The 12,455-nt window shown below is 38.2% G+C and overlaps 2 protein-coding genes across 9 annotated transcripts in view; one reads left to right on the top strand and one right to left on the bottom strand.

Annotated features, from left to right (window-relative positions):
• Positions 1-8,636, top strand: part of si:dkey-110c1.10 (unconventional myosin-Vb) — a 27,222-nt gene extending 18,586 nt beyond the window's left edge. Inside the window, exons 27-35 of the mRNA XM_023279101.3 lie at positions 740-845; positions 1,196-1,318; positions 2,518-2,669; positions 3,563-3,652; positions 5,029-5,161; positions 5,257-5,542; positions 6,311-6,485; positions 6,571-6,651; positions 6,739-8,636. Of these exons, the coding sequence (XP_023134869.2) occupies positions 740-845; positions 1,196-1,318; positions 2,518-2,669; positions 3,563-3,652; positions 5,029-5,161; positions 5,257-5,542; positions 6,311-6,485; positions 6,571-6,651; positions 6,739-6,900 (1,308 nt within the window). The 3' untranslated portion in view covers positions 6,901-8,636. The remainder of the gene's footprint in view (positions 1-739; positions 846-1,195; positions 1,319-2,517; positions 2,670-3,562; positions 3,653-5,028; positions 5,162-5,256; positions 5,543-6,310; positions 6,486-6,570; positions 6,652-6,738) is intronic.
• The window catches only part of unc13a (unc-13 homolog A (C. elegans)), a 63,279-nt gene continuing 58,900 nt past the window's right edge, over positions 8,077-12,455 (bottom strand). For all 8 annotated transcript variants that reach the window (XM_055013951.1, XM_055013955.1, XM_055013961.1 and 5 more), the window contains one exon: positions 8,077-12,455. In XM_055013951.1, the coding sequence (XP_054869926.1) occupies positions 12,167-12,455 (289 nt within the window). In that variant the 3' untranslated portion in view covers positions 8,077-12,166.

Below are 12,455 nucleotides of genomic sequence, written 5' to 3'. Positions count from 1 at the left end.
AGAACTTTATGAATCCTGAAGGAAATTCTTGAACAAAGCATTTAAGTGAAAGTAGTATTATCAGCAAAATCTTGTCAAAGAATTAAGGTAAAAGCAACAGTTTGGTCCTTCTGACTGATATTATTAAATATAACATCATTAGGTTGTTCATTGTCAAGTATTAGTGTGTCAGCAGCATGTTACTGTTGTAGCTGCTGCGGTTTGAACTACTTTATTTACAGTTTTATACGCAGAGACAGCAGATTAAAGCTGATAGTTCCAATGATGTTTTTTTTTCTATATCTTTGATGTTTGGCTGAAATATTAGATGATTTGAACATTTATTTAAATGAAAGTGTGAAAAAGTGTTGAGGGAAAATTTCAGCCCAACTGCACTCTGTTTGTATAAAGCCAAAAAGGCTGAAGAATGCAGATTAAATCTATAGCAATGTATTGTATTTTAAAAGCTTGTTATATTATCAATTCATCTTGCAAGCACCTAAAGCTGTCTGATAAAAATAATAGAGTAGAAAGTGCAAAAGTTCCCTCTGAAATGTAGCAGAGTAGAAGTACAAGTAAATCACAATTGTATTTAATACCAGTACTAAGCAAAGGACCTCTGGCTCTGACTGCTGTTAAAACTGGCTGTTTGTAACAGCTCAAAAAAACATTTCTGACTGTTTACTGCACTCATTGTGAGAGCATTTACTACAATATACAATGACCCTGATATCCAAAATGTGAATGTGTTTTTGTAAAGGACCTTCAGGAGCTGCTAGAAGCCAGAGAACACGAGTGTATGAGGCTGAGGAGAGAACTGAAGGAACTAAGAAACACCGTCTCACTTAGACGACTCCTGACACAAGGTGAGATCTCAACCTGCTGACTTCTATGATGCAATAAGTTTAAATTCTCTGTGGGTTCAGGACTCTGTGAGGACTTAGTTCTCTGTGCATTGTGTTTTCTTGCTGCTTCTCTTATCATTTTGCATCACAGTATGTATCTGTATTTTGATCATTATTCTGAAAATAATAAAATGTACAAATTATGAACAAAGAAAAATTAATATAGGAAATAATCACTCCAACCCACTTCAGAGGGGAATTAATCGGCTTCAGTACAACATTCCACATATTATTGTTATGTTTTTAAGTCAGTAGTTCTATTGTTTGAGCTGCTGTTCATCTGTCTGTGTTGTGGTGTTTTCTCTTTCTAGTTCTTCCATCAGCTTTCACCACAGATGCTTCCTCTCTGTCTCAACCGAAGCCAGCAGCAGTTACTGGTTTACTGGAATGTAGGAAAAGAGATGAAAGCAAACTCATAAAAATCCTCATCACAGGTGAGAACGATCACTTTCTGTCTTACTCATCTTCACCTGCCTCTCGTTGATGAGTTTTGAAAGGTTTATTTAAGACAAATAAACAATTTGATACATGTTTGGGTAAGTCTGCAGGTTGATAATCGGAATAATTAAAGGCTTTTACAGTGACAGTTATCCCTCTGAACCCGAGAGCACACCAGTGGGTTTGAGACAATGTTGCTTTTTCAAAAAATCACCTAAATTAAACCATTTATCAGAACCAGGAACTGTAAAAATATAAAGAATTTGTGGATTTTCAACTTTTTGTTGACGTGATTAATCACATTGCAGTTCAATTGGGAAAATGAACAAAATCTAAGGTTAATATTGTGATATGTTATCAAAATCACTTCATTCTACATGTCTCATTGAGAAATGTGCCAAAAATAAAGCATTTGCTGCAACCAGATTATGTAAAGAACATTTTTTTTTTTTTAAATAGCAAAATAGTATCCACACATAAGCACAGGAATTTCTATTGCAGTGTAAAATGAGTTTACAGTGAGTCCAAATGTGATAGGGACAGAAAACTTCTAGAAACTGCTTGGGGCTTAGATGGTTTAGAGATATTAGAATGCACTTTCAATTTAAAACTGTAATTGTTTGAGTGATTTCAGATATTTTTCTCTGCAAGAATCTCATCTGAAAAGCACAAATAAACACTGACAGTTGGCCCGTTTTGAGGAACCTTCACAAACCGAACAAACAGTAAACGGAAACAGATCTTATCCACGTAAATTCATAATTCGAAACATTCAAATTCTATATTGTATTTTGCATTTGAGTCATAGAAACAGACACTTCTTTACCTAATTTATACGTGAATATTTATTTATGTGCCATTAATGCGGAGAAGGTGGGCAGTTTTATCATTGACTGGTTATAAAAGAGATGTTATTGTTGATGTTGATTATTTTATTCCACTAATTTTAATGAGATGAGGCCCACACTGGGTACTTTGAGCAAAAGTCAGATTAGAAATTACATACAAAACAGCAGCTGTGATAAAATGCAGATATAATTTTAGCTTATGATTTGCACTGATTGGAAACATCCAGTCTCTCTGTAGCATCACATCACACTGAGCATGAAGTGACTCACAGAGATGAACTTTTACTGTAACTCACTGACAAATGTGACCTTGTCCGCTGTTCTATCGCTGCTCTGGCTGTGTGCAGATATCCGGGTTGACACGGCCTTGTCTCTGCCTCCTGGTCTGTCTGCCAGCGTGATCTTCCTCTGCGTCCGCCAGGCCGACTGCAGCGGAGACCAAACTCGAGCTCGGTCGCTCTGCGGCGCCGCTGTCACCGCCATGAAGGCAGCTCTGAAGGTAACCTGAGCTCTGAACCGTCTTGATGTGCCATATGTTTGAGGTTTAATGCACGAGGGCAGTTCACGTCATGTCAGGGAGATCTACACTCACACTAAAGGCATCGACAGCTGACTTTGAAGCGCTTCCATGTGACTGTTTTGTCCTTAGTCTGGTTCATAAGGAAAAAGTGAACCACAACAAAGCTCCACTCGCCAACACACAAGCACAAACAGTTGTGATCAGAAGCTTACATACACCTGTAAAGACTGTATATAATGGCAGTCTTGATTTTCCAATGACTCCTAGTCTTAATTTTCTTCGATGGAATCATTAAAAAACAAAAACACTCATGCATTTTGCCTCTTTCATAGATTTATTATAAGTCTTCTGGAAATATAACAAAATCTGTTGGGTCAAAAATATACATACACTACCGTTCAAAAGTTTGGGATCACTTAGAAATGTTATTTTTGGAAGAAAAGCATTTTTTTAAATTGGAGATGACATTAAATGAATGATAAATCCAGTCTAGACATAGTTAATGTGGCAAATGACTATTCTGGCTGGAAACGGCAGATTTTTAATGGAATATCTCCATAGGGGTACAGAGGAACACTTCCAGCAACCATCACTCCTGTGTTCTAATGCTATCATTACCATGTCATTACAATTGGCTACAGCTGGTGACTCTGCTGAGCCAATTAAATTAGGGACCATTTAATACAGATGCAGGTGTTTCAATGAGTCCATCACAGAAAGTTAAGAGTCATTGGAAACTAAATGCTGCCATGATAAGCATGAGCTTTACAAGTGTATGTAAACTTTTCCTTACAACTGTATGTACACATACTATTACTCGGATATATTTTCACTGTGTGTAAGCAATTTTCTCATTTCATCTGTTCCCTCAGAAGCATATCAGTGACGTAGATATGACCGCTCTGTGGCTGAAAAACATCTGTCTGTTGCACGACCTGTTGAACCAGCATTCCCCAAAACAGGTAGCGTAATGATCAAGTTCAGAAAAATAGCACTATGAAAGGTCATCGCAGTGCTATTTATCAGCTCTAAAGAACTTTTTGCCTCTTGTCTTGTTAATTTAAATCAATTCAGTATGGTTTATTGGCATAAATATCAGGTTAACAATATTGCCAAAGCATCAGGGATGGTGTAATACGTGTGTGCATGCCTGTGTGAGAACCATATTTATAATGGTCATTTTTGTGATGTTTTACTTAGGTGTCCCTCATTTTGTGAGGTGTAGCCACGTATGCTGCATGTCTCTAACAGAATCTGTTGCTTTTTATTGCTGCTAGTTTTGGATTAAAGAGGCAAACTTTTTGAAGTTTTCCTTTCTTCTTTAATTTCATTTGTCACAGATTTATAAGAAGTGGATCTCTGTCTTTAACTCACCCGCTGAGCAGCGACCACTAACTCTTCCTTATGTTGGCAGCCATGACTTTTTGTGTTGTTGTTTCCTGCGACTCAACTGGTCACTGAATCTGTATTTGGGATCTGTCTTTTGCTTTGGATTAAGAAATATTCTTCCATTTTCTATTCATGGTTTACAGCCAGTTAACAATGAAGTTTGTTTCAAGTTTTGGGTTGATAATATTCTTTGCAACAAAAGAATAATATAAGGCGTTATTCGAAGAGCATTTCTCAAAACCTGGGTTACAAAGTAGTTCACAAGGCAGCAAAATATAAAAGACAAATCATTTCTTTGTGTATGGTTTTTATCTTTATATATGGTTTTAATCTGTTCTGTTGGGTTTGTTTTTCCTGTAAAGCAACCTTGGGTGTCAAGAAAGGCGCTTTCAAATAAAATTTATTATTATTATAAAATCTTCAGAATTTAAAAGACTGATTAAAAGCACAACCTAGTGTATAAAACCAACACAGATTTAACCACGTAAAACCCACTGTTGCAAAAATACATCAGTTTATTTATATATATATATATATATATATATATATATATATATATATATATATATATATATATATATATATATATATATGTTTTATTTTATTTTATTTATTTCTCTCTTTTTTTGCTCATTTTTTCTGTATTCGGGTTTATATAGAAAAAACCTCCAGCCTCTAGCCTGGTGGGTGTTATCTGTTCAGGACCAGCTGACAGAAGAAACTTTATGGTGTTTTCAGCTCTTGGGGGATCAGTTTGAGATATGTTTATGTATTCTTTCTTTTAATGTTAATAAATAGTAGCCTAATTCTTCCTAGCTTGCGCTGGTTGATGGAGATCTTCAGAAGTCTGTATGCAGGACTTCTTGAATCAACAAAACTAATTACTGTCACAGAAAATGACTGAATACTATCATAATATGAATGAATAACTGGATTAATTACTTTTCAGACCTTAGACTCAGATGATCTTGTTCCCCTGACTGCTGATCTGAGCGACTTGATCCGCAGCCTCAGCGACCTCAGCATCCAGGCCTATCAGCAGCTCCTCAGCGTCACCGAGACACGTCTGCAAAACATCATAGGTGCCACCACAGTGATGATACTACAGATGCTGTTGATGTTCTCCCCCCCTCCACTGCTGCTTTTACCAACCATCTCATTCCTCTCCTTCCCTCAGTCGCTGCCCTGTTGGAGAGCGAAACCATCTCCAGTCTGTCCGGCTCGGTGGGGAAGCTTCCAGTCTCCAGGAAACGTGCAGGTTCGGTCGGAGGCGACGCTCCCACCATGGCGTCTGTGCTGAGGGAACTCGGAGGGCTTCACACCGCCATGACCCACCAAACTCTGGCCCGGACGCTGATGGAGCAAGCCTTCCACCAGCTCACCTACCTCATCTGTGCCTCCGCTCTGAACAGCCTGCTGCTGAGGAAGGACATGTGCAGCTGGAGTCGTGGCATGCAGATACGGTAGAGATGCAGTATTTTCCCATTTATAACATAAAAAGGTGTTTGCACAAAGCTGGAGTGATTTGAGGAGACATACCAGACTTATTCTGTGCTGTTTATACTGAGGTAACTGTTTTTAATGTCTCTGAAGGATTTAGATCCACTTGAGTATGCCTCCTTTGAAAATATTTATCTGTTTTTGTTAATTTAATTTCCTCAAAATTCACTATATTTCAATATTGTGACATAAAATGTATTTATTTACTCACTTGTTCTACAGCTTCACTGGTTTGACCAGCAACCCTGCCATAGCTTTAACAGGGTGTCAAGAAAATGCACATAAAATACCTTTTTGTCTCTTAGTAGAATACATTTTTACATGCAATGCAGACTTTAATTCTAGTTTTCAGAGCCCAAATATAATTTACATGCTCATCAGCCACCTAGACCAGAGTATAGTTTTCCCACTTTTTACTGTGTTTAAATGAAAAAGTTTGCTCTTAGTCTTATATTACTGTTTCTTTATTGAGGACAGTTGCCTGTTTTAACCACACAAGCTCCAAATTGAGTCAGATAAATGTCCAATTTTTGACATATTAAGATATAAAGTACCTTATCCTTATATATTTAACTCAAATAAACCATCAGAGCAAACTACAGTCTGAGAAACTGTCATAGCAAAAAAGTCATGTTTTATTCCTCTATTAATCTTGCATGCTATGTTAATCTTTTATGTGTTATTTTATACATAAACATGCTGTATTTTTCCACATTAATCATCTCTTCTAGCTACAACGTGAGCCTGCTGGAGGAGTGGCTGCGGAGCCGAGGCCTACAGGCAGGTGGCGCTGTGGCCACTCTGGAGCCTCTAATCCAGGCCGCTCAGCTGCTGCAGGTGGGGAAAAAGACTGAGGCGGATGCACGGTCCATCGTGGAGACCTGCACTGCCCTCTCCAGCCAGCAGGTGGGTCTGTTTGTCTGCGTGGATATGGGTTTAATGTGTTTTTATTATCACGTTTTGCCTGCTCATCTTTTATTTTGTGCAACAGATTGTAAAGATTCTGGGCCTCTACACTCCCTACAGCGACCTGGACGAAAGAGTCACTCTGAATTTTATCCGTATGGTCCAGGTACTGTCGACAGCAGTGAGGTTTGAGGCGTTTTCTCGTGTTAAATAGTGTTTCTCATGTCTGTGGTCTCTGTTTCTGCTGCTTTAGGGGCTTCTCAAAGACTCCTCTGGAAGTCAACCTTCACATTTCCTGTTGGACGTGAGGAAAGTGTTTCCGGTCACTTTCCCCAACTTGCCTCCACTCGTCCTCAGTGCTGAGCAGTTAGTCATCCCAGATTCCCTAAAGATCTCCTTTCTACGCAAAGCCTAAACATATTTTTTTAAAAAATTATCACCTCAAAATTCACTGTATCTCAGAACTGTGATATAAAATCTGTTATTTCACTATTTTGTACTTCGGCTTCACTACTCTTGCCAGCAACCCCGCCACAGCGTTATAGTAAAAAATGCACAGAATGTACCTTTTTGAATCTTAATAGAAAACATTTTACATGCAATGAGGAATTTAATTCCAGTTGTTAGAGCCCAAATCTAATTTATGTGCCCATTAGCCACCCACAGTATAGTTTTCCTGCTTTTTACAGTGTTAAACTGAAAAACTTTGCTGTCAGTCTTATTGTTCCGTCTCTCAGCTGCCTGTTTCAATGACACAAGTTTCAAATTGAGTCAGGTAATGTCAAATTCCCAGCGCACTAAAATATCAAGTTCTCCATTCTCAATATTTAGCTGTAGTAAAACATCAGCACAGACTAAAGCCTGAGAAGCATAGTTGTAAATCTTTTCACCTGCTTCATGTTGTTCATATGCATTAACATACTGTATGTTAGTCATTCTAGATTCCCTAAAGATCTAATTCCTATGCAAAGCTTAAACAAAACAGGATGCAAATCAGCAAATTTAACTCCAGATCTCCTGAATTTAGATGACAGAACTCCAAGGATGTGCTGTGGATTTAATGCCTGCCTCAGATTTTAAGTGGCACTAACTTGTTTAAATAAACTGTTAATTATTACAATATATTAGTATATACTAATATACTATAGAAGGTCACAGGCTGATGATTGCGATGGAAGAACCCATTTTGTTTGTAAAACCTTAAGTAAACTGATTTAACCCCATCCCAGACAACAATGTGATCAATGCGTGTAGGTTGCTGCTGGGAATTTAAGTTTAAAAGAAACTAAATAAATTGAAAAATAGAACCCAACCAAAATGATTTAGGCCATGAATCAGGCTTAAAGATGGAGACACATTATCCAAAGACAGATTTACAAAAGAGTGTGCTCTTACCAAAATTCCAATTTGGAAAATGTTGGATGCAGAGTTTGACATTGCCTGTGGTTGCATATGATTTTCCTAGATTATTCTAAGGAAGGTCACAGGCTGTCAAAAGTATTTATGATTGCTAAAGGAGAGCAAAATATGTGTATTAAAAATGAAAAAATGCAGCTATGCCTCTCTACAATTTGACAAACAGGGAATAGGATGAAGCTTTTTTCTTATTTTATTGGAAGCGGAAACACATTGAGACTGCAGTCCCAGGTACCTCGACCCCCAATAAGAACAACCAGAATAAAAAAGAAAACAAAAAATTAGAAACATCTCGTGTATAAAAAAATTTCTCATGCGAGTACTTTGTACCACTACACATCATCAGTAATACATATTTATATATTCACAAACATTTGAAAAATAGAAAACAACGATGAAATATCAAAATAAAAGGAGACGACGATTGGCAATTAACATCAAATAATTCTGCGTGCTGGCACAATACATTTTTTTCTCTTTTTGTTTTATTGTTCCTATCATGCACCGTTTCTGGAAGTACAGGACCGGCGTCGCTGTGCAGGCATCTGTCTGGACAGATCATGCATGTCTGTCAGCTTCTTGTGTCTATGTGCTTTTCGTTGTGCTTCATCTATGAGCCAACCTGAGAGCCCGACACGCAAACTGAGCCTCTGGAGGAGGAAGGACTCCCTTGACTAAAGCATCATTGTCAACAGCAATAAATAAAGATATATCTCTTCTTTTTCGTGGCATTTCCAGCTATGTGTACCTGTTTTAAAGTTATTAAAAGACTGTGCAGATGTCCTCTTTGAATTAAAGACCTTGTACACACCAGAGTTACACAACATATTTAGATATGGCTCGATTTTAGTTGTTTTCATTTGCAGGCCGCATGATAATATAACGAAAATGGTAAATTACTTATTTAGCTCCTAAAGGGTCACTCCAACTCAAATCATCAAATTTTTAGAACAGTTTCTATCTCTGACTTGCTTGAAAGCTTTATAGCATAAAATATGGATCTCTATAAAGATATTTCTGGTATTTTAGCTTGTTATAGCAAATATTTCAGAGATAAAACTTTAAAAATAGCCTGTTGACCCATTTTCAGCAATTTTTTTCACATGTCAACATTTGCACCATTTTGAGGGTAAAATAAAATATCTCAGGAACTATTAAAGATAAAAACCTGAATTTTTCACTGTCATTTATTCAGAATCTGCAATATTGGACAAGTAGATCAAAGAATGTCTGATTATGAGTGAGTTGAAATATGAAAACGTACTTGAAACATCCCCTCTTTGAGCACACATTAACAAAAAAAATGCAGAAACTACTGGTATTTTCTTAACTCTTTGTGGTTTCATGTCACAACAACATAAAAAACTACATAGAATACTTTTTAATACCAAATACTTGGTAACAGAAATGAAAATAGTTATTCTACAAGCTTCAGTTTTCAAATACAGGCTTTTCTTCATATTTCAACTCACTCACAAACAGAAATTATTTGATCTATTTGTCCAATATTGCAGATTCTGAATCAATGAAAAGATGAGAAACAACAGTAAAAAATTCAGGCTTTTATTTTTATTAGTCACTGAGATATTGTTTTTCAAATACAGCCTCAAATTTAACTCTAATCCTAAATAAATGATCTCAGAAAATATTTGAAAAATCTAGCTAAATTTTCACAACTACCATTTTAAATATCCATAGTTTGTGATGATAAAATTTCAATCAAATCAGAGATATTTGAGGAGAAGCTCCTTGATAATTTAAGCTGGAATGACCTCAAACTACTACAAATGTTTTATAATTCACCTCCAGTGTGTACATGGTCTTCCTATATCTTCCAGTAAAAGCTACATATCCAGATTGGGCATCCACACACACATAATTACCAACTGCCCAGTCACCCAGAGCAAAATTCAAGTCTACAAAAGAGCAGCAAACTTCACTTCACATAGTCTGACGTGTGTTTGATACATCTGAGCTATTTACAGCAATCAATCTCTGCTCCAGATTAGTATTTTTTTCTCTCTCTGCGCTGAAAAGCTGTACAAACAAATCTCAGTCTCTAATCAGCTCTACGACAGCTGTGATATTTGGCCCATTAACAATAGAGACAGCATTTACAACATATCAGACAAACACTTGTGCTGATAGAATAATAATCCACAATGTAAACATTATAAGACTTGCTCGACTCATCTACGGAGATTTAATAGATCAGATGCATAGAGTTCAGTTCTTACACCTTGTTCAAATAATGGGGCCTTTTAAATTATTTAATTACCACCAAGTGGCAACAATAAGGAATTCAAATAAACCACTAAACACCCTGTTATTACGTCTCTTTTTTGAGTCCCGAAGACCCCAATCATCATTTCCCTGCTAGCTCACAGCAAGCATACAAACCTCTTATAGATAAATAAAACCATCTTCTTCTTCTTATAAAATAAGGTTCATTCAGTGAAAATAGAAGTAGCATTAAGAGACATGCTCGACAGAGAATAGTCCATTTAAAACATTTACGTTTTCACATGAAAGTGACAGGCGGTTTAACCGTTGGATGATTTGAAACGATTCCTGCAACAATTACTGAGAGACAAAAACAGGATCGGAGTATAAATGTGTTATTACGGGTGCAGCAAAGACCCTGTGCTTTGAAAAATCTTCACACTGCATGTCGGTTCTCCACACTGATTAGACTGAAAGACTTAGACTGTAGGCCCTCTTTTAAAATGTCAGCGCCAGTACCTGTTGTGGTCTGGATCTGCAGCCCTTTAGCAGAGGTCTTAGGATTCACGGTTGCAGCACCTGCAGCTGGATCTTTAGGGAACCACGGGATCACTCTCCCTGGGGTGCAGGATGTAGACATTTTACCTCAAAATAGGGTCTCAGGGTTGTGTTTATGTTGTCTTTTTTTTTTTTTTTTAACATATGTTGGCGAGTACTTTTTAGATTTTGTTAAGAAAAGGAGGTGGCAGTTAAGCGTTTCCTCCTCATAATGCACCACTCACACACCCACTAAAGGGCTGAGGAATGTTTGCAGTAAAACTAAAAAAAAAGATGGCAATAACCATCTTGTATAAGTAAACACAATGAAAGAATCTCTCCGAATCTGATTAGAAAATGAATCCACGAAAACCCCGTTACCCTCCCTGTGCGACGTTCTTTGCTCGTGATGGCTTTCTGTGATTACATTTGCAGGTAACAGGCAACACGGGCGGCTACATGAGGTCAACATTAGTACAAACACACTCACATGTTGTGCTCAAATCACACACTTTTCTCTCACACACATATACAGTAATCTGATGAATCACAGTGCTTTCACCAGAGTCATCTCCCCATACAGTCGATATACAGGAGACAGACGGACGGACTGTACGAGGGTCAACAAGACAGAAGGCATTGAGGGTGTCAGGCAGTGTGCTCTGTTACAGGGTGGACGGACAGAAAGACAGACAAGGACAATCTTTCAAGCACCACATGTCCATCAAATAATCCTGTTTGTATCTTTACATATGTCTTTCATGTTTTGTATAATGTCTATATATATATTTATGTATATATATGGTGATATATAGAATTATTAAAATATAATCTGGAAGAAAGAAGTAAACAAATAGTAAACTTATCATAACTAAATAGTGCTTTGTTCCCAGTGTGTGTTCCCCGCCTGATATCTGGAATGTTTAAAGCCAAGCGGCCGTTGTTGTTGTTGTTGTTGTTTATGGGTCAGCTGGACAGTTGGTCCTGTTGTGCTTAGGGCTGGTCTTGGCATTTGTTAGCGATTTGTTGGCACTTGCGGTCCCTTCTCTACACAGGTGCAAACCAGGGAAGGGACTAGAGAAAAGTGCGGGTGGAGGGAGCTTTAGAGTTAAAAAGGCAGAGAAAAGTGAGAAAGAAAGCCAAAAATATTAAAGGCTACAAGATATTTCTCACCCTGACCCTGAAATGAGGTGTGTGTGTGGAATGGCAGGACTCTCCTCTATGAGTAGAGCAGAGTAGATATATTCTCTATGGTTGAACTCTATCGAAAAGATGGTTGATAACGTCAGCAACTATAAAGACACTTGCTTTTTTAAGAAGATGTGTGATGCTCTGATTGGCACTGTGTCTTCTCCACTGAAATAAATGTATTTACAGCATTGGATGTATCGTGACTGTTGTCTTATCTGTGCTTTTACAACACTGGATCATCAGGGCAGTGGCTAGCAGCAGCTCAGGAGAGCTCTGGGGCAGTAGTAGGTGGCGACGTCTGATTTTTTTGCCTCTTAGCTGCGGCCCTCCTCTGCGGATCGCTGGTCCGACTTGAGCTTGACGAACTCCTTGGCCACGTCGTCGTTGTTGCGCTGGGAGAGGATGCGTAGGACGGTGAGGCCCGTCTCGTCCATGTGGATGCGTTTACCGAGCGGCAGCCAGCAGGCGACGCTGCCTTTGGAGGCCACGTCCTTCAGCTGCAGGACGGCCATGCCCACGGTGCGGTCCTCTCGGGCGAAGCAGTAGTCCTTCACACAAACCTGCAGCTCGTAGCATTCAGGACCCACCTCATTACTCAAGGTG

The sequence above is a fragment of the Amphiprion ocellaris genome, chromosome 2 (assembly GCF_022539595.1).
Source record: "Amphiprion ocellaris isolate individual 3 ecotype Okinawa chromosome 2, ASM2253959v1, whole genome shotgun sequence".
NCBI lineage: Eukaryota > Metazoa > Chordata > Actinopteri > Pomacentridae > Amphiprion > Amphiprion ocellaris.
The sequence above is the reverse complement of the archived record's forward strand: the minus strand, read 5'-3'. Positions and strand labels throughout refer to the sequence as shown.